Source organism: Solanum verrucosum, unplaced genomic scaffold (genome assembly GCF_900185275.1).
Source record: "Solanum verrucosum unplaced genomic scaffold, falcon-dt-bn FXZP01000103.1, whole genome shotgun sequence".
Lineage (NCBI taxonomy): Eukaryota > Viridiplantae > Streptophyta > Magnoliopsida > Solanales > Solanaceae > Solanum > Solanum verrucosum.
The window spans coordinates 9575135-9596777 of record NW_026020048.1 but is presented as its reverse complement, the minus strand read 5'-3'; the positions used below and the strand labels follow the sequence as shown (position 1 = coordinate 9596777).

At 33.5% G+C, this 21643-nt stretch overlaps 3 protein-coding genes across 3 annotated transcripts; 2 read left to right on the top strand and 1 right to left on the bottom strand.

Moving 5' to 3' along the window:
• The first annotated feature begins 4521 nt into the window (after window positions 1-4521).
• LOC125822877 (SUMO-conjugating enzyme SCE1-like) lies at window positions 4522-8545 on the top strand. The gene is made up of 5 exons (XM_049502345.1): window positions 4522-4692; window positions 4797-4880; window positions 6964-7116; window positions 7206-7319; window positions 8273-8545. Exons 1-5 carry the CDS (start codon window positions 4624-4626, stop codon window positions 8333-8335), a joined length of 483 nt encoding a protein of 160 aa, XP_049358302.1. The 5' UTR covers window positions 4522-4623; the 3' UTR covers window positions 8336-8545.
• Window positions 8546-9645: 1100 nt separating this feature from the next.
• On the bottom strand, window positions 9646-12619 carry LOC125822847 (probable inactive receptor kinase At5g67200). Its single transcript, XM_049502303.1, has 2 exons — window positions 11169-12619; window positions 9646-10263 (listed from the first exon to the last, which is right to left on the bottom strand). The coding sequence occupies exons 1-2, from the start codon at window positions 12589-12591 to the stop codon at window positions 9695-9697; spliced, it is 1992 nt and encodes a 663-aa protein (XP_049358260.1). The 5' UTR covers window positions 12592-12619; the 3' UTR covers window positions 9646-9694.
• Window positions 12620-17580: 4961 nt separating this feature from the next.
• Window positions 17581-18690, top strand: LOC125822867 (protein IRX15-LIKE). The gene has a single exon (XM_049502328.1). It carries the CDS (start codon window positions 17679-17681, stop codon window positions 18603-18605), a length of 927 nt encoding a protein of 308 aa, XP_049358285.1. The 5' UTR covers window positions 17581-17678; the 3' UTR covers window positions 18606-18690.
• Window positions 18691-21643: the final 2953 nt, after the last annotated feature.

The window sequence follows — 21643 nt, the reverse complement described above, 5'->3', positions numbered from 1 at the left end:
CCTTCATGCATACAAAGAAATGACGAGGTGGGGAATCATCTAATATGATTTCTTTTATCGTACATTCGAAAATAAGTTTTGATAATCATTCGTTTTGATGCATCTTCACCTTTTATCACATGAACCAAACATGCATCAAGTTCTTATACACCAAATACTTCAAAAAATAAATTGAGCAACTTACAAAAATAACTATATTTATAGGGTTAACGAATATCAATAGCTATAAGTATGCTATTTACAATAAATGACTACAATTTATATCACTTTTTTGCTGTATTTTTGTATAGTTTTTTATTTTTTTATTTATACATTAATACATCTTTAAGTACAACAAACTAAAAAAGGAATTGACTCTAAATATAACCCACTATCCTTACATTAAGTCCATACAATGAGCAACTTCCCATAATTAACTTTATAACTGAAAATTACTCATTTAAAGACATATCATATCATATTCTTTATCAGTTTAACAAAAAATGTGATACATCATACTCAATTTTCTTGTTGTCTCCATAATTCTTATTCTGGCGTCATGAAGGTATTAATAATTTTTTTTTTGTTAATTCAAGTTATTGTATGTAAGCAAATTGTTGAATTTGTGAATGAAGGTTAAGTATTTCGATTTTGAATTAGGTGAACTACATGGCAAAAGATACACTAGTTGTTAAACAAAAAATGAATACACCAATATAGAATACAATGAATACGTTGTTGTTAAACACAAAAATGAATACGTTGGATACAACTATACTTGTATTCCCTAATCAACTTTTTATCTTGGATATAGTACTAATCTATCTAGATATAGCTGTATTCGCAAATCAACATTTCAACTTGTGCTTATAAAACAATACAAGTATCTATGTATATAAATATGGATACATTTCAACACTATTGTTAAGCAAAAATATGAATACATTAGACAAACGAGCAATAAAGATACAATTTGTGGGCATAAAACTGTATAAGTATGAATACATTAGACACATGAGCAAAAAAATATACAATTTGTAGGTATCAAACTGTATAAGTATTCTTGTAAATAAAATTTTTGAAAAGGCTAACAATATTGTATTGATGTATCCAACTATACTTGAATTCCTTAATCAAAATTTTAAATTTGACAGAGTACTTATGTATTCAAATATAATTGTATTCACAGATCAACAATTCAACTTGTGGTTATATAATAATACAAATGTCTATGTACATAAGTATTCTACTATATACAAAATTGACAATCAAAGAACCCTTAATCTCTTTTTTGTTCATGTTCTTTTTGTACTCATTTTTTAACAACTATATACATACGAAATCAAATTTTCTAACAATTTCAATACAAGAAGACAATCCATAATATAATGACAATGGCACACAATACATGTGTTGAGATATATAAGTAAATGACATTAAACTAAAAAAAATAAAGCATACAAATCTCAATTTCATTTTCCTCTTGTTCCTGCTCGACTGCTCTTTTTTCAGACCCACTTGAATCACAAGATTAGTTTTCACTTTTGAACCTTTTTTTCCTCTTTACTAATTTTTCATGTTCGATTTCTTCAAGCAGATTTAAGGGTATGGTCATTAACCTTTTTTGTTCTTCTTTCGTTCTCCATTGCAGCAATAGAGCCTGAAATTTTGACTTGTTGTTGAGTAATACACAAATCAAAAGAAGGTAGTTCATCCAACAATTTGTCAAATAAATGTATATCTCTCGTAACCCTCCTCGGAGTATCAATTTCAACCATTGAAATGGATAAACAAATTCTTGAATCAAAACCCTATGAAAATAGAAGAAAGTGTAGATGTGTAGATATATAATGTTCATAAAAATGAGATAAATATGCAATTAGAAGATATCTAATGGATACAAAATCACAAAAATCGCTCCTGCAGTGATGTAATGGATCTTGAATTTGAATGAATTTCGGGGGAAAAAATCAGAAAGTATGTGATGTATGAATATTGATGAAAGAGAAAAATTTGATGATGGTAAACATGGGAAAAGATCACAAATGTGTCTGCCATAATTAATTAGGCATTCAATAATTACTTTCCTATTTAATATTTATTTATTATATTAGTTATATATAAAAAAATTTATTTATTTGTACATAATTAACTTTGCTATTTATAGTCTAATTATATCCATATAACATGAAAAAAATAAAATATAGTTATTTTTCTTGAATATATATGAATGTTTGCCATATTATGAAGTTTTTCCAAAAAAATATGCATGACCAAAGTGAAGATTAGACATAATATGCATTATCAAAATATTCCTTTATTTAGTCATAAAATTATACGTTTTATCCTTTAAATGAATTGATCTTTAATTTTATTCTTCGAATGAATTAGTCTTAAATTTTTGTCCATTAACAGTTAATCTTATGCCTAATAAAGCACACGTCCTTTAGAAACTATAATCATATCCACTCATCACTAATGAGATATTAATATATGAACATATAAATTTATGTCTTTAAAAAATTGTTTATCACGATGCAAGTGAAAGACTAGCACAAAATAAGAGAAAAACGTAAATGACCCACTTTAACAACCAAGTGTAGTGGTTTGGGCTAAGATCCAGTCAGCCCAACTAAGAATTTATGATAAGTAGGCTGACCCCTTAAGCAAATAATCACTCTTGTGGTCTTGTATTTAGACTTTGGTAAAGTCGCTAACAACATTTAATCAGTGCATCATTTGCTCGTTTATTGGGTTAATTTTTAATTTTATCCTTCAAATAAGTATTTTTTTTTTTATTCTTAAAAATCAAATTTATATCTAGTAGAAAATAATTTTTTCTTGAACATAATGATATAGGTATAACCTGTGAGATATTATGATGTAAAAATATAAGGAAAAATGGTGTGATGTATCCTTCAACTTTGCACCTTGTTATAAAAGTAGCTCATACATATCTTATTATTATTATACAAATGACTCACATATATCATTTTCGGAAGTGGAAAAATATTTTTATTTTTTATTAAAAAATAACTCATGTAAGGTATATTCAACATGTTCATTTTTTTTTACTTCTTTGATTTAACGGTTAATTTAAATTTATTATTTTGATGGTCAAATTTATTTTTTCACTAACTTTCTTATAAAATTATAATAAATGACCCATTTTTCTTACAAATACAAAAAATAAATTACAATATAATCGTAAAATTGTTTAAATTTTTTTCTCTTTTTTCACTCACACAGTTTTTTTGAAATTTCTCACATGTTTATACTAAAGAACAAAATAAAAAAATCAAATAAAAATAAGAAACTCAAATAATAATATTAAAAAAAGTTAAAAAAAAAAGTGAGAGAGAAAGATCAATACTACAATTTGTTTTTTTTTTTAAAAAAATTCCAAATTATTTTTTTACTTCGATTAGATGAGAATGATATATGAGATCCATTTTTTTAACAGTAGAGATATATGTGAATCGCTTTCCTAACAATAGAAATATATCTAGACCACTTTTATAATTAGTTGTATATCGACTTTAAATAACAAAATTTAAAAATATAGCAAATCTTTTCTCAAAATATAAATTTACGCTTCGAAAAAATATTTACCCTATACACCCTATAGAGTAAAAAATAAAAATAAGGGCACAAAAGTGACAATGACCACCAACAAGTGTTGTGGTGGAGTGATAAATATTACTTTTGATTTTTTTGCGTGAATCTAAATTTAGTCGGGCTCCAATGTGGATAACCGTGGAAAACCAAAAAGAAAGTGAGTACTGCTTGAATCCAAATTTAGTCGGGCTCTAATGTGGATACAATTGAAAATAAAAAAAAGTGAGTACTGCTTGACTTTTCTACGCAAATTCAAATTTATTCAGACTCTAATATAAATTATAAATACTGTGGAAAACCCCCAAAAAAGTGAGCATTACTTGACTTTTTTGCATGAATCTAAATTTAGTCGGGCTCCAATGTGGATAACCGTGGAAAACCAAAAAGAAAGTGAGTACTGCTTGAATCCAAATTTAGTCGGGCTCTAATGTGGATACAATTGAAAATAAAAAAAGTGAGTACTGCTTGACTTTTCTACGCAAATTCAAATTTATTCAGACTCTAATATAAATTATAAATACCGTGGAAAACCCCCAAAAAAGTGAGCATTACTTGACTTTTTTGCGTGAATCTAAATTCCACAATTACTGGCCCATAGGCCCCCATAAGCAGTGGCGACTAACGAAAGTAGGACCATTGACGTTTTCCACGTGATCGTACATAGTGGCGTGGTTTTCACGCTAGAAATAGAATATTTTATTGAAATCTTTTTTTTCCAAATAAAATCGGAATCCATTTGACTTTTATCAAAACCCATTTAATAAAAAGAGACCCGACCTAACAAAAAAAATAAAAAAATAAAATAAAAAAGACAACAGATCTTCTTAATCCTATTTAGGTAATTCTGTCACCATGAATCTCCACCGTTCAATCTGCCACTCACAACTACTACTTTACAGGTTCCAGACTCGTTTCACTTCTCCCCTTTTTTTTTGTCTTTTTAAAAGGGGGGGCAGCCAAGAAGAAACACAACTCTTCTGAGAGATTGTTCACTGCTCATTTAGTTATTAACCTTGAACAACAACAATGTCGGGAGGGATTGCTCGTGGTCGTCTTGCTGAGGAGCGCAAAGCTTGGAGAAAGAATCATCCCCATGTTTGAGTTCATGACCCTTTTCTTGATTTTCTTCAGTTTTATAGTTTCTGATTTTGTAATTTTGGTTTTTGTGTTTTGTTTGTTGTGATGAATTTTGGGTATAGGGTTTTGTTGCTAAGCCGGAGACACTTCCAGATGGGTCAGTGAACTTGATGATTTGGCACTGCACTATCCCTGGTAAAGCTGAGGTGTGTTTTCATTCTTCGCCTTTGTTCAGTTTTCTTTCTTATGAATTGGGAAAGATTGGTTCTTTAATTGTTTGTGAGGATGAGGGGAAACCATGGGAAGCCTTCTTCAGTGAACACCCATTTTAGGGGTTAACCAGTTTGGTTAATCTTGGTTGACTTTTAGTATATGTTGATGCGTTGTTTTGATTGAAGTACCTTGGTTTATGGACTTGAAATTGAGTTGTTCTGTTACTGCAGTTTAGCATTAGTTTTATTTTATACCTGTAAATGCTACAGTTTATAGAGATTATTTGAATAGCTATTTGCATTTTGTACTGCTGGTGATTATGCAGTCTTTCGCAGCATGGAGAAAGAAAATACACCCCAATCCATTAATAGCCTCAGAATTCCGACTATCTTCTTATTTTAATAGAGATGCTTTTTTAAATTGCTATGCGATTTTCACAAACAAACATTTGCTTTTGGCAATGCATAATGTATTTTTCTTGTTGGTGTTGCTTCCTTTTCAAAATTGTTGAAAAGACCTTGAGGGATGTTGATGAGGTGCTTTGAGTTGTTGGTGTTCCCTACTTAGGCCTCAATGGATATTCTTTCTCTCGGATTCGGTTTAAGTGACTGCAAATCAAACTCATCTATAAAACGCGAAGAATTGTCTCTAAAACTAGCACTTGGTTGAGAAGAATTATGTTTTGTAAAAAATCTATCCATTTCAAATCACAAGAATCAACAACAAATTCTTACAAAAAAAAAAAAAAACGCTTAAAAAGAAGAACTTACCAATTTATGCAGAGATAATAGGAGTAGGACTTCAATTATGCAGTGAAGAATACTTGTAAGTTGTAGATTTTCTAGCAGCCGTATATTTTGTTTAGAATTGTGCTAGGGAAAGGAATGAGATGACAAAAAAAGGGAGTTAAGAAAGGGGGGTGGGGCGGGGTCAGTTGAGGTCGCAAAAATGAGTTTTAATAAAAGCAATTTTAAAAAAGGTTAACTCTAAAGAAAAAATTGATTTTAAAGTTAAAAAAACGTTACCTTTTGTGGGAATCGAACTCGCGCAGTCGCGGTTCAAGATGGCGACTTCGACCAGTGCACCAAAAAGACTTTTGGTTACTAGGGTGCACAATCAAATATATTATCGTTTTATCAACTATCTATATATATATATACGGTTTTTTAAAAAAAGTTACCGGGTGCATGTGGGTCTGCCTCTGTTGCTATATGATTTTGCACCCCCTATTTGAAACTCTTGGCATGAACTTCATATTTCTGAGGTATTCTCAAAAAAAAAAAAAAAAAAACTTCATATTTCTGAGTTATTTTTTCGAGAATGGTAGCAAACTCCATATCTATGACTTTATCAGCATGTGGTAATAATTATATATTCCTTTAATAGTTTATATAACGGAAGGCATATCTAAATATAAAACTCAACCTGTTCTAGTGAATCGCCTTTTGAACATGAGTGGGAAGGTTTCTAGAAATCACCGCTACTTCCTTCAGAAAAGTTCAGAGCCTCAAGAGAGGGAAGAAAAAGAAATAGAAGATGGAAAAGCTTTTATGGGATTTCTTTTTCTTTCCTCATATATCCAGGGGTAATGGAAGTAACCCTGGACCGTTCCTTTCCCCTAAGGAAAAGTTGGATAATTCAAATTTTAACACTACGAACCTCGTCATATGAAGTAGCACAGTTCAGTAGCAAGCCTTAAGTTTTATGAGTTGTTGGCATCATATTAGAAGTTGTATGCTTTCTGTTATTTACTCCTACCTGGTAAAAAGGCTTTCTGCATATAGAAGTACATAGTGTATGCCTAGTAGATGCATTAGTGTCAAACTTCAAGTGTAAACATGCAGAGTACATGTATGTTAAGATGGATCGATTGATTTATGTACCGTGCAAGCTGCAGAGTGTGCTTCTCTTATGCTTCTGGTTTCTTCCCTGCCTCCCTCATATCAGAGCATATAATGCTTGCTAATCTTGTAGCATTATCCTATTTTAATGAAAGTACTATGCTTGTCTGATGTAGGGGAACTCGTCTTTATCTTTCTGTTATTGTTTCTCCTAACGACAATTAAATGCTTGCAGACTGATTGGGAAGGTGGTTGTTATCCACTCACAATTCACTTCAGTGAAGATTATCCGAGTAAACCGCCAAAGTGTAAATTCCCACCAGGCTTTTTCCATCCCAATGTCTATCCATCTGGAACAGTTTGCTTGTCGATCCTCAATGAAGATAGTGTATGTGGGCTATATGCTCTCTTTGTATTCGTCTGCTTACTGACTGTGCTCAATGTATGATGGCTTATTATTTTCTTTTTCTTGTGTAGGGGTGGAGACCAGCCATCACTGTGAAACAGATACTGGTTGGTATCCAGGACTTGTTAGATCAGCCAAACCCTGCTGATCCTGCCCAAACTGAAGGGTATCATATGTTTATTCAGGTAATTTTGATTAAAAAAATGTTAATTCTCCATTTTTACAAACTCATTTCCTGCTCTTGATGTTATCCTTAAATTGTGTCTATTTTTCTGTGAGAGACTTTTTTTTCATTATAATATGTTAAGATGAACCATCGAACATACTTTCCTTTAGCCTTGCTGTCTCAATTAATAAAACAATATTCTATCTTGGGATGTCTCAAAATTTGGGCACCATTCTATTATACGATTATCTCCAATCGCAAGGAGTTAAATGCATTTAACTAGTCAAAATTAGGTTTGATGAAATATTTTTTCTGCCAATCCAGCTGTTTAATGTATTATTTTTCACTTTTTCTGATATATTACAATATTCAGATTTTGTATTTCAATTAACTTTTGTGTCCCATAAAATGGGATGGAAGCATTCAAGTCAAATTTTATTGGGAAGTTCTTTTAGTTGCTTATGTTCCATTTTATTGAATTGTATGAATTATAACTTTTACTTTGGCCCCCTTTTACTAGGATAGGAAGATTTTGACTTTTACCTTAATAACCACGTGAGATGGGATGAAGGAAGTGCTAATTGTCATATCTCTTGTACTATTATCGTATGCTTTAGCTTTATGTCACAATAATGTTCCTGCACATGGAGATTAGAAAGATACTGGCGGCTTTTGCTGTAGGTTAAAGGCATTAGTGATTGGTACGTCATCATTTGGGAGCTCCAGAACCTTCCGATTTCTCTTTCTCGAATTATTTCAGATTCTAATAATACATTTAGGAAATGGCAGAAAGATTCGTAGTTATCTCATTAGTGGGACAGACATTGTGGTGATGATGTTAATAATAGTAGTTTAGAGGTCCATATTGCGTCTTTTCTTGGTCATGCTTGTAACTGTTGAAAGATGTATAAGTTCTGAATAGGAGTTTTATTCTCCCTGTTTGACGCACATTCATTTGCTGAGTTCTTGCAGGATGTTCTGGAGTACCGAAAGAGGGTGCGCCTGCAGTCTAAGCAGTATCCACCTCTTGTTTAAAGAATGTTTGTCTAATGTTGTGGTGGCTCTATAATGTACGTCTATGTTTGCTGTCAATAGAGGACAAGGAATCTGCCAGCTAGTGATTCTGATTGGTATTTGTTTAAGTGGAGAAGTAAATATTTATAACTACAGGATTTTTATCTCTGATAGACTATATCTGTAGAACAAGCACAGCTGCAAATTGTTATCTAAATGCGTTGAAAGTTATTTTCTTTTGCAAAACTTCCAAAAATCTTGCTCCAGGGAATATAATGTGTGTTTTGGATCCAAAATTAGCTCTGTTCTTTCTGTTTTCTTCCTTTTTTTGTTGTTCGTCTGAAAATGCCAATGTAACAATTACCAAAAGGGAACAATTTTCACTGGCAAGTCTTTGGTACGTTTTGATTCCTTTGGGAATTTTTGTCTTTGCCTGCACCAAGGACACATTAAATTGTTTGATGTGATATCTAGTTCACTATTATAATATATTTCCTCTATTTCACTCCCTCTATGATAAAGTTTAGTAATGTTAGTTCATTTTAACTTTTTGTGTAATTTCCGTATTGATTCATATATCTCTTTCTTATGAAGAATGATTGATAACTTTTAAATAACATTTGAGAAAATAGTCCAAGAAAGAACAGTTCGATTTCTCATCAATCACTATCATATAGTAAAATAGAGTAGAAGAAATATTTTTTGTCAAGGAGCATTGTTTCTTTTGTTTGCACCTTCGCTGGATATGAACGTGTGATGGAAAAAGTTACAATTATTGAATCCGTGAGCCATTATTATGTATCAATTACTCGTATCTGTTTGTTTGAGCCTATGAGCCTGTGGCAATTCTTATTTCCTTGGGAGTTGTGTAGTCATTAAACAACTCTTCTCCTGCTAAGTTGATACTAACCAACCATGCAGAGAAGGGAAAGGTCAGAATTTGGGTTAGCTTTACCATTCAAAATTATACAATATTCTTCTGCCATTAAGGTAAAGCGAATACATTTTGAAGTTCTTTAGAAAAAGAATCAACCAAAACCACCTACTACAATATGCCCTAAAAATATAGGCACCATATGTTTGTGTGACCAAAAAAGAGAGGGATTTCAACGAGGGGAACAAAATGTGTCGTAATCTTCAGTGACTAAGTTGACCATGTTCTAGCAGATAGACCTTAACCTGTCAGTTTTAGGTTGTTTACTGCTGAATAGTAAAGGTACAAGCACCATTATAGTTGATGAGTCATTTGGTCTATCTGAGCAAAACTCAATTACAGATATGTTGTCGATCAATGGCACTTTGCGAAGGGGGAGATGACACTTACTTACAATTGACCATGTACCCTCGCTGGTTAATGGTGTAACTGCAATTCAGAAGAAGCTATGAGTATCCATTATGTGCATCTCTTTTGTTATTCTCCACCATTGCACTATCCTTTATATCTTGTATCATTTTCAAGATTTGCCTCATTGTTGGTCTCTGTTCTGGTGATGTCAAGCTACATATACTAGCAAGGTCAACTAGCATTGCAAGCCATCTATCCTCCTCATTATCATCCTCCCTCATAGCTCTAACCCAATCCGGTACATCAGGGGGAGAGAGATGTGGATGCTGAGATGGAGGTTTGCCCGTTAAAAGCTCTAATAACAGAATACCATAGGCATATACGTCAGACCCTGGTGTGGCTCTTCGTGCTGATTTGCGCACTTCTGGTGCTTTATAGCATGCTGAATCAGGATCATCCTCCGAAGAAATATCTGCAAGCGCGATGATGGAGTAGTCTGTTAGACAGGCCTCAAAATCAGACCCTAGAAGGACGTTGGAGGATTTCAAGTTGCCATGAGTGAGCTTTGACGCTTGATGGATGTAAGCAAGGCCCTGAGCCACATCTTCTGCTATTTTTAGACACGATGTCCAGTGAAGAGGCTTTGCCCTTGTTGATCTTGAACCTGCCACGAACAATAGAAAATTGAACACAATATATAAGTAAACGAACAACAGATTATCAGGTTTTAGGTGAAAAGACCAACCACTTAAACACAGAATTATATAGAGGAATCAATCTTCTTGAGCAGAGTAATCTATGAAAGTGAAATCCCAATTTCTTGATAGCGTATCACAAGGGGATACAAAAAATGCAATACCTAGGATTCAAAAAAATGTAAACTAAGCAAATTCATACCATTTCTGTCACTACACTAAGAGTTCCCAAGGATGTTCTAGTTCTTTCCCTTAATCCTTCTATCTAACAACGTTAATGTTCACTTAAAGTAAATTTAATATTTAAGAAACAGAGAACATTTGGACAAGTAAAAGGAAAACACCAAAAAGTTACTGTCAACATCCTATTCAACTTAAAGAAGAAGCAAACATACTCATAAATACCAAAAAGACAGACGCAAGAGCCAAGGACCATTTGCCTCAATGCATGATAAAAATATTTGAGGAATATAATGCTATCAACCCATACCGGTCAGTCAGTGACAGCCTGAAACTAAAACACATTACTATTTGGCTGCCCTGTAAACACAAACTTTGCAATTGTCGGTAGTGAACTCAGTGGGAGCCATGTTAGGCATCCACACTAAAAGCTAAAAAAGTCCCCTGCTACTACAACCATAGCAACCACTGAAAGATCCAAAACACTACAACTAATTTCTGTAAAGGAAAAAAAAAGCTAGATAGTGATTAGCCAGTAGCCACAGACAACTCACTCTTCCACTTTTTTCTCCATCACAGGTCCACCAAATTGACTTCACATTGACCAATTAGCAGAATTACCAAAAATGAAAAATAAACATTGATCCATTTCAGATGAACTAGTAATGATATATTAAAAAGTTAGAAACTTTACCATGAATTAGATTGAAGAGACTGCCATTAGGCTGATAATCATAGATAACAAGCCTTTCTTGTTTAGCCTGAAAGTATGCTCTGACTGCAACCAAATTTGGGTGCCTCAACATCCCAACTGACTCCATGTGTTGCTCAAACGCTTCTGCACTCGTAATCGAAGTTTTACCAGCATCCAATCGCTTTACTGAAACGATTAACTGACTAGCCATCAGAGCTTTATACGTTGTTCCAATTGTGCCTCTTCCAAGCAACTCTGCTGATGCTCTCATTAGTTGTTCTAAAGAATACAACTCTGTTTCCCCTGAACAAAATATCAGATTTCCACTCTTCATCTGTTGTTTGGGGGCTTGAAGCACTTTCATTTCTTTTTCTAATTTAATCTCTTGGCTACTATCATCTGGCTCAGAAACCGTTGCGTTCGCTGCACTATTAGTGATGGTCTCAATGGTACATTTTGTTGCTTTTGATTCAGTTTCAGTTTCTTCTCTTCTCTTTTTCACAAAAGCAAAAAGACAGAGAACAGCTGCAATCAAGATCAATGTTCCAACTACAAAACCCAAAACAACACCAACTTTTTTGTGTTTGTGCTGAGGTGGAGGAGTAATAAGAATACCTTGCGACTGTGCGTTTTGGTATAACGGTGTGGGCGGAGAGGCAGCAGAGGAAGGTGAATCAAAGAATGGAGCCGAACGGCACGGCTTATCAACAACCTCACCACAAAGACTAGGGTTCCGTAAGAACGAGCGTATGTTAAATTTCTTCAGAGTTGGAGTAACAGGTACTGGACCAGTGAGGTTATTATTAGACACATTGAATATTTGGAGTTGGGTCTGGTTCAACGGCGGAATCGAACCGTTAAACCAGTTGGAATCAAGCCGGAGATAGTTCAACCGGTCAAGAACAGTAAGCCTAACAGGGAGTGAACCAGTGAGATTGTTCCGAGAAAGATCAAGAATAACAAGACGGTGAATAGAAAGAACAGAAAGGGGAAAAGTTCCAGAGAAAAAATTATGATCAAGAAACAGAGTTTTGAGGTTGGGAAGACCGGAAAGATCAGGAATAGGACCGGAAAGTGAGTTATTCCTAAGATTAAGGATTCGGAGTTGGTCAAGATGAGTTAAACTATTCGCCGGAAAAGTACCCCGGAGACTAAACCCTTGAAGAACAAAACGCACAACACGACCCTGTACACATTTCACTCCTCGCCATTGACAGTAATCAAAACGCTCGTTAAGTGTGTAATGAAGCTTGTTGTCAAGGTCAGCTTTTGACTTGAATGACAATAAAGAAACAGCGTCGGAGGGAAGCAAAGAGTTGAATGGAGCAGAAGGGGTAGAGGTAGCAGCAGCAGAAGAAGAACAAAAGTAGAAACTGTAGATTAGTTGAAGAAGAAAACAGAGCAGAAGCATCAATGGGGACATTGCAAGTTATGCAACTAAAATTGTCGAGTGATTTGGTTTTAGTGACTAGAGGCCAAGTTTAGTGTTTGTTGTTGTCATGTTGTGCGTGAAAGGAGGTCTGAAAAATGGACTGGATTTTCGGAGACAGTGAGGAACTATGGAGAAGAGTGAAGTGGGAAAACGAGGGGTAGGGTGAAGAAGAAAGAAAATGACAAATATGGTCCATTAATTTTCGCCGTAGGGTCAAAATAGTCTCTAACGATTATATAAGCAATAAATTGTGCTCATTTTTCTTCTATGACTCTGGAAATAAGTTATTTCACGATTATGTTATTTCATTCTCAATGTGCTATTAAAAAAAAATGCTAAAATTCCAAAATAGTTTAAAGTATTTCTTATTTCTCATATCAAACGTGTCCAAAGGGATAAAGCTACTTAATTAAATGATTATTTTGAAGATTAAGAACCATTTTCGGAAATATAGTTATTGGGGAGCAGCTGGCTTAGAACATGGGTCAGTGTCACGTGAAAGTGGAGAAAGTATTTACAAGAAAAACAATTGGAAATTTTTGTAGAGAGAATAGTCATTCGTCTGAATCTCCTGCTAATTTTACTCCTTTTATTTATTTAGTCGTGAATGTGTGCATATTTTTTATTTGTCTTAACACACTGCTACAGTCTCCTCCCTTCCTCTTTATTTAAAAGGTCTTTCGCTTTTGCATTAATGATGAACAGTTATTGTTAGCTAACTCAACGGAGAATTACTGTTTCAATTTGTAAAAATTATACTATATTTTTACATGTCTATGCTACTAAAAATAAATTAAGCAGTTAAATGATTTTTTAGTCATGAGTGTTACAAAATTTATAAATAATACTATTTAAATGAATATTTGTTAAATACTTTGAAACGTTTTTAAAATGAGAAAGGTATCATTACAAATTAGAATATAAAGATATGAGTTGGAAGAGTGAAAATTAATGGAGGTGGTATAGTGTTATCCCTTTTTGACTAATACCACATCTTTTTAAGCCAATCATAACGTGATCTTATGAGGTGAGTGATTACCTTCCCTGTTAAACATCAATAATCAAAATACTGTATTCATAAAATATAAGAAAAATATTAATAGAGTATTTGTATTTAAATCGCTGCTTGTTTGATCAAACACATTTTAAAATCTTGCAAAAAATGATAGCCGTGATGGTTGTGATATAGGTGATTAATGATGGTAACCGATTGACAATTGAGCAAGCAAGATGGAAAATGACATGTTTCCTTCTTTTCTTAAAGTCCAAACTTTCAAGGCCTCAACCAAAGTTTTCCACTCTTTTAATCCCTTCTTTTTCCCCAAAGTAGTGTCTTTTTCATATAAAGACGATTAAAATGTATTGGGGCACGATAAAAGGTTCTTTACCTCTAGAGTTGTCTTTTCTCCTCTACCGTGGGCCTATTTACAAAGCTAAAGTGAATGTTTTTACTACCTTTTTGCAATTGGGCACCTTCTAATTGCCAATAATTCTTCTAAACATATAACAATCGAAATCTTATTAGTAGCAAATTATGACGTACTTGAGTATAAAACAACTTGGATAGTTAGTTGATTTGTGTAGCACAAATGATTTTGATCGAAATATCTACCTAACGTGCCACATGATCACACCAATCGTGAATCTTAAGCTCTGAAATTGAACTATATATGTAATACAACATAAAGAGCAGTGGACTCACTGATCACTTGTTTAATAAATTAAATTTCTGAATTCAAAATCAATTATAATGACTGACGCATTGTTGGTCAAGGATCTTGAGATAATTACTCATACATGACAAAGGCTGAGGCTGAATTTCCATGATGTTGGCCCAAAATATTACTATTAATGACACCATAAGGCCCACTATCATAATTGGTTTTGAACAAATTAAAGGTCCCAACATTTCTTTCTTATTACTATTGTTGAAATTGGCTATTTCATACTAAATGGAAGTTATTACTAACGTTCGAATTTGATAGATGACACAGACAACTTCAGAAAATTAAATTACATCAACAAAAAAAAAAGGGCGAGGGGCAAACGTATAGTACTAGTCATATTTAAGGCTTCATAACGTCACTTTTCACAATTTTATTGTTTTTTGAATTGTTTCACAAACTGCCCAAATTCAATAGAGGATCTAGATAAGTTGCATTGTATTAAAATTGAAATTTTCTTGCACTGTGGCATAATGGGACAAAAGGGTTGGTGAAAGATGTAGACTTGATTGAATTTTATATTGAAGCTTAGGACTTGACAACAAAAAATTAATAAATTAAGTGAGTCCGAGCAAATGGCATGTTCTAAATTTAGAGAGTTCTATTTTAGTTGATAGTTCCAATTGACCTAACATTATAGTTGGCACCTTGCATCAAGAATTGATCATCCACACAAAAATTGTGCTCAAAAAGCAAATATCCCTCTTTTTCTTCTTATTCCCTAATACGATTCGAATTTTTTACCCACCAGTTAAATGTATAAATGACGAAAAAAGGGTTAAAATTAAAAAGGATTCACCAACTAAGCAAGTTTTACTCGTCTAAAAATAAATAATATCTCGCTTCTTACCTAATCATTCAATACGTTCCTATCGTAATCTACACACGTCTACTCCTCTTTTTTTTTTTGTTTGGATAACTCCAAGTAGGTTTAGGAAGTATGGTTGACTTATTTTACCTAAGACGGAGAATTATATGTGTGCATAATTTTTACAGTACGCCAAAAATGTCATTAAAAAAAAATCCAACATATAAAGAAATCAAGAGGTTTCAATATTTACTATATAAAAAGTAATTTCAACCTTACTTTACAATATACTCTAAATTTTTTAACAAAGAGAGTTCGGATGAACGCTAGCTCTGCACATGTGTATAAACCCAGTAAATTAGATGAATTCTTGCGTCTAGAGTATGCAACAAGGACCGGACTTAATTGTTATTAATCTGTGTATAAAAAAAACAGAATTACTGATTTCAATAAACTTTGCAGAAACACGAAGTAACCAAAGTTTAATAAACCAGTAAGAATAGATGAACAGAAATTAATTGACAAAACTAAAATCTGTAAAAAACGTACCACAATCTGGAAAAACAGAATCAAAAAAAGATCAAGCCCACTGAATGCACAGTGTCCCCTTAAGGAAATTATTCCCCTCTAGTATCCGAGGTTTGATTTGGAATATGTCCTCCCAGGATAGAATGATCTCAATCACCAGTGTATTGATACCCAAAACTCTGGTGTCAGCGAACCACTCAACAGCAGTAAAATACACGAAGAAATTTTGTGCAGAAGAAGAAGAAGAAATCAGAAAAATTCGTTTTTAATAATTCTGAAGAATCAATGTATTTATAGGCAAGAGAAACTGGTTCTGAAAGGTTGCAATCCTTTCAGAATCCACACGACCATTCATGAAAGTTTGCAACCTTTCAAACGGTCATGGCAGTTTCTGAAAGTTGCAACCTTTCAGAACAGTCACTGCGGGAAATTTAAATAAAACGGGAAAGATTTAAATAAAACGGGTCGCGCGTGGATCCGAGTCGGGTCGGGTCAATTAACTAATTAATTGAATCGGTTAATTAACTAATTAAAACGTTGGCCATTTAATTTAATTTAATTAATTAAATAATTAATTAACTAAAATAATTAAAACAAACTTTGTCCAAAAAATAATCTCTCGATCGATCATTTTTTCAAATCCGAAGCCGAGCGAGCGACGACGACGGCGCGAGGGGGGTCCCTCTTTCCAACCCTTTTAACAATTAATAGGAGTGTTTCTATATTTAAACTCTCCTATTTTTCTTTCCACCACCGATGAGGGACCAATGTATTTTCAATGTCTTTTCAATAAAGCATAAGAGGACTTTTCAAGTTCTCAACTTTTCAAGTTCCCAACTTTTTCCAAGTTCCTCTTTCATCTTCCCTCAATTTCCCATTAACTCTTGCTACATACCCAACATTAATTCCAATAGAAAACAATGCACAGATGAAAAAAATTACCTATAGTAATTCGTCTCCGGTGGTTACTTCTGATAAATTAATTGCACGGAACATGTACTTCGTCTGTCCCAATTTATATGACTCACTTTTCTTTTTAGTTCGTCTAAAAGAAATGGACACATTTATATATTAGTAACAATTTAACATCAAAATATTCATTTTTACTACTGATGAAATGATTTTTAGCTACACAAATATTTATCGTTCATTTTAAACCACAAGTTTCAAAAAAAAAAAAAACTTAAATACCATGCCGAGTCAAGCTAGTACTCCCTCCGTCCAAGAACAGTTGTCCACTATACTGTTTTGGGATGTCTAATAATACTTGTCTACTTTATGAAATCAATGGATAATTTTACACTTAGTTTCTAATTTATTCTTATCATTAATTATAGTCATTTCTCAAGACATTGTATTTATTATATTCAAAGGGTGATATAATAAAATTACTTTTCTATTTATAGTTTTGTAAGAAGTGTACAAAATTAATAGTGGACAAATATTGTTGGACAGAGGGAGTAAAATATAACATGGAGTTATAAACATGGTGAATAATTAAAAATGGTAAGTTGCAACAAATTAGATACACTTGAGAAGCTAGTAATATGTCATCAACTAACTCTAATTTTGTAAGATACATGTGAAAGTATTTTAATGTATTTAATGGCATCTGATTCTCCTGCTCCAAGTGTTAAATGCCATAGTTTATTATTATTAGAGGTTACGTGAGAAATAAAGATGGAATGAGCAAGGAAAAGCGACTTCCTGCTTGTAAATTAGTTACTCAGTCACTACCAAATACCTTCCCTTCAACTACTCCATTTTCAATAATCTAAACATTTTTTAGATGAAAATAAAACAAGGTAGTTGCAACAAAAAATTGAGTTAACCAATCACACAGCCAAATGGTCAACTTCTCATTGCCAACGAAACTTTGCTTTACTTAATTAAATATTGGTGGGATTGTAATGTCATCATTAGTACTTTATAACTCACTTCATTTTTCTCACAAGAAACTCATCACAATTTCATAGAATTTCCAAGGCTATCTTCGCAACCAAAAAAAAAAATCAAAGATGAAGAATACTATTGGAAGTAGCACAAAGTTAATACTTCTTCATCCTTATATACAAAAACAGGGGAGTTCGAATCGGTTTTGGGCGTTGGCTTTTGTGTCATTTTTAACACTTGCTTTTCTTCTTACTCTGATATATACGAGGGAGTCAAAAATCACGACCTCTATAGCTGTTGCGTCTACAATTACTAGTACAAGTACACCACCATTGTCAAAAGCTGTGGCTAGGGCACTTGTTCATTATGCATCGAATTCGAATAATACAGAACATATGTCTTACACAGATATCAAACATATTGCTGATGTTCTCCAAAAATGTTCTCAGCCTTGCAATTTACTTGTTTTTGGACTTACACACGAGACTCTTCTCTGGAAAGCCCTGAATCACAATGGGAGAACGGTTTTCATCGATGAAAATCGATATTATGCTGCTTACATTGAGGAAAAATATCCGGAAATTGAAGCTTATGACGTGCAGTACACAACTAAATTGAGTGAAATGAAGGAATTGATTGCTGGAGTGAAGGAACAAGTCCGGAACGAATGCAAGCCCGTGCAGAATTTGCTGTTTTCGGAGTGCAAACTCGGGCTAAATGACTTGCCAAATCAATTTTATGAAGTGGATTGGGATGTAATTTTGATTGATGGTCCAAGAGGGTATTGGCCTGAGGCACCAGGACGAATGTCAGCTATTTTCACTGCTAGTGTATTGGCGCGGAGCAAGAAAGGGGGAAATCCAAAGACGCATATTTTCGTGCACGATTTTCATCAACAAGTGGATAGAATTACAAGTGATGAGTTCTTATGCAAAGAGAATTTGGTGAAATCAATGGACATGTTGGGGCATTTTGTGTTGGAGAGAATGGATGCGAACAGCTTTCAATTCTGTCGCAACCATAACTCAACAACAGCAAATTCATCTTCTTAGCACATTTTTATGTTGTTATGATCTATCGGCTTTGTTTTCTGTTTCATTTTATTTAAAGATGTTGCAGATTTTTGGACTTGTTATGCTAGGGGGCCAATGTAAAAAATAACTTCTCGTTTGGTATATTGTCAAATGTATTCTTTTTTTTTTTTAATGAAAAAGGCAATTGTTTTGTCAAAAATTTCCTATCAAATATTTAATGGAGATCAAAAGTAGTTCATTTACAAACTTAAAAGGACCAAAATCGATTAAGAGTATATATAAAAGACTAGTGTGAACCTTACCTAAACATAAGGACCATTTTCATCATCTTTTGCAAATAATTGTTCGGTATATTTGGCCCACAGGAATCTTACAAAAATGTAACAGCTAAGGCGAGAAAAGGCATAAAATAGTCCATTCATCTTTGGATTAAGACTCAAAGTCATCCTTGAGTTTTCACGTGAAACATTAATAGTCCCTCATGTTTGTAATATTGGTGCACTTTTGGTCCTCCTTCAAAATTTTGCCTATTTTTTAACATTAATTTTATTCATAATTTATGTATGGAATGTTTAATTGTCATTTTATATATTTAGTAGAAATAATAACTCCATCTGAGAATTGTGAGAAGAAAAACACCTTATTTTGTTTAGTAGAAATTGTATTGCAGGTAAAGTCGAGACGTTCATCACAACGATTTCACATATAATAGTACAAATTTTTCTTTTCTTGCAATGTCATATGTTAAAATATTCTTAATTTAGCTACAATAATATTTATATTGAATAGAACAAAGTGTCCTTCTTCTCACCTTCTCTCACATAGAGTTATTAAATATATAAAAAGACGATGGGTCAATCCTTACATAAAATTAGAGCCGTTAATATGGGCTAGGCCCGTTGGGCCGGCCTGGCCTAACCCGGGATTTAGTAGGGCTGGGCTAAGATTTTTGGAGTCCATTTAAGAAAAAGACTTTTTAGCCCGGCCTGAATAAGCCTGCTTATTTGTGGGGCTTGAGAAATATAGGTAGGGCCAGCCCGTGGGCCAAATAAAAAAAATAAATATATAATATAATATTAAAAATTAAAATTAAAGAGAGTCCAAACTCAAAATCTATTTAATATTTAACTAATTGAAACCGCATATAAATTGCAGATGAAAATAAAAATGTTAAGACAACCTTGCCACAAGCTGATTCAGATATGCTTGATGAAGATGATCATGAAGTGTTGGATACGCCATAGATTTCATGATGTGTTAGATACGCCATAAGTTTCATGATTTTTTTAAGGAGTTTATTTTTAACTTTTTTATGGTTGGAATATTGTCACATTTTTTGTGTTTTAATGTGACAAAACAATTATGTTAATATTCCTATTTAGATATTTATACTTTTATTTGAAAAACCTTAATAAATATTATAAAGATAATTTTATTTGTGGATTTGATTAACAAGTAGTAACATTAACACCATGTAATATTGTTTTGTCGATATCTATGATAATATTTTAAAATTATAATTTATAATTTATTTTAATAATTATAAAAAAAATATAATTTTTAAAAAAATGGGCTGGCCCGGCAAGCTACAACCCACATACTTATGGGCTGGGCCGATCGTTTTCTGGCCCACACCAAAAATGGGCTAGCCCGGCCTGACCCGTAAAATGTCAAAGCCTGTATGGGTCAGCCCGGATGGGATGGGCTAGCCCATATCGACAACTCTACATAAAATTAATGTTAAAAAATAGGCAAAAATTTAAAAGAGGATCAAAAGTGCACCAATATTGCAAACATGAGAGATTAATAGTGCTCAATGTGAAAACTCAAAGATGAGTTTGAGTCTTAACTGTCACGACCCAAATCGAGTCGTGAGTGGCACCCACACTTAACCTCCTAGGTGGGTGAACCAATGAATTCAACCCCAACTCATATTTATCATTCAACTTACAAAACTAACCATAATGCGGAAGCTTAAATCTTATTAGTGTGAGAAACACAAACTCACTACTCTACTATATGTCATTCCCAAAACCTGAAAGTCATCACATCAAGGACATCTGATTTCCAAAGAATAAGTCTAAGAGTATCAAATTCACCGAAATAAATGAAATAAAGTAATTTGTGTCTGAAAACTAAGGATATCAAGTCATGATCGAGAGAATCCAACACAAGCTCGAATGAATAGCTCACCCTTGACCCTGATATGCTGAGACTGGCTAGAGCTGAGGGCAAGTCAAAGTCGCTAGTACACTCGCTGCACTCCATAAAAGGAAAACAAAGAAAAATACAAGTAGGGCTCAGTACGGGGCAACATGTACTGAGTAGGTATCATCGGCCAACTCAAAATAGAAACTAATATACAATGAATAATAGTATAAAGTCAACTATAGCACTTAGCAGGCGATAAGAAACAACAACATGAACAAGTGACAGTTAAAGCAAGTACGTAATCAATCACAATATCAAGCGCACACATACGAGGACTCATGCCTCCGCATCACACTCGTTTGGGAAATGCGTTCATTAAGATTGAGTACATTAAGTTAATTCAATATCTTTTTCCTTTAATGTTACCGTGTCGGAACGTGACACTCCGATCCAATTATACCGTGTTGGAATATGACACTCCGATCCAATAATACCGTGTCGGAACGTGACACTCCGATCCAAAAATATCGTGTCGGAACGTGTCACTCCGATCCAAAAATACCGTGTCGGAACGTGACATTCCGATCCAAAAATATCGTGTCGGAACTGACACTCCGATTCAATAATATTATTAATTTATCATTTATTATCACCACTTTTCAATTCATTAATAATATTACATCAAGCCTTTTTTATTCAAGGCATCACTTCGATAGAGAGGTTTTCAGATTATAAATCTCACGGTCTCAGGATTTTAGACCAATCACAAACCACACAACAAAGCCACACAATCAAGTACATAGAGAACTTCACAGTATCATTCAATGCATATCAATAGCTATTAAGAGTTTATCTATCAAATAGAATAAACCATAACCTACCTCCACCGAAGAACCGAAGTCAAG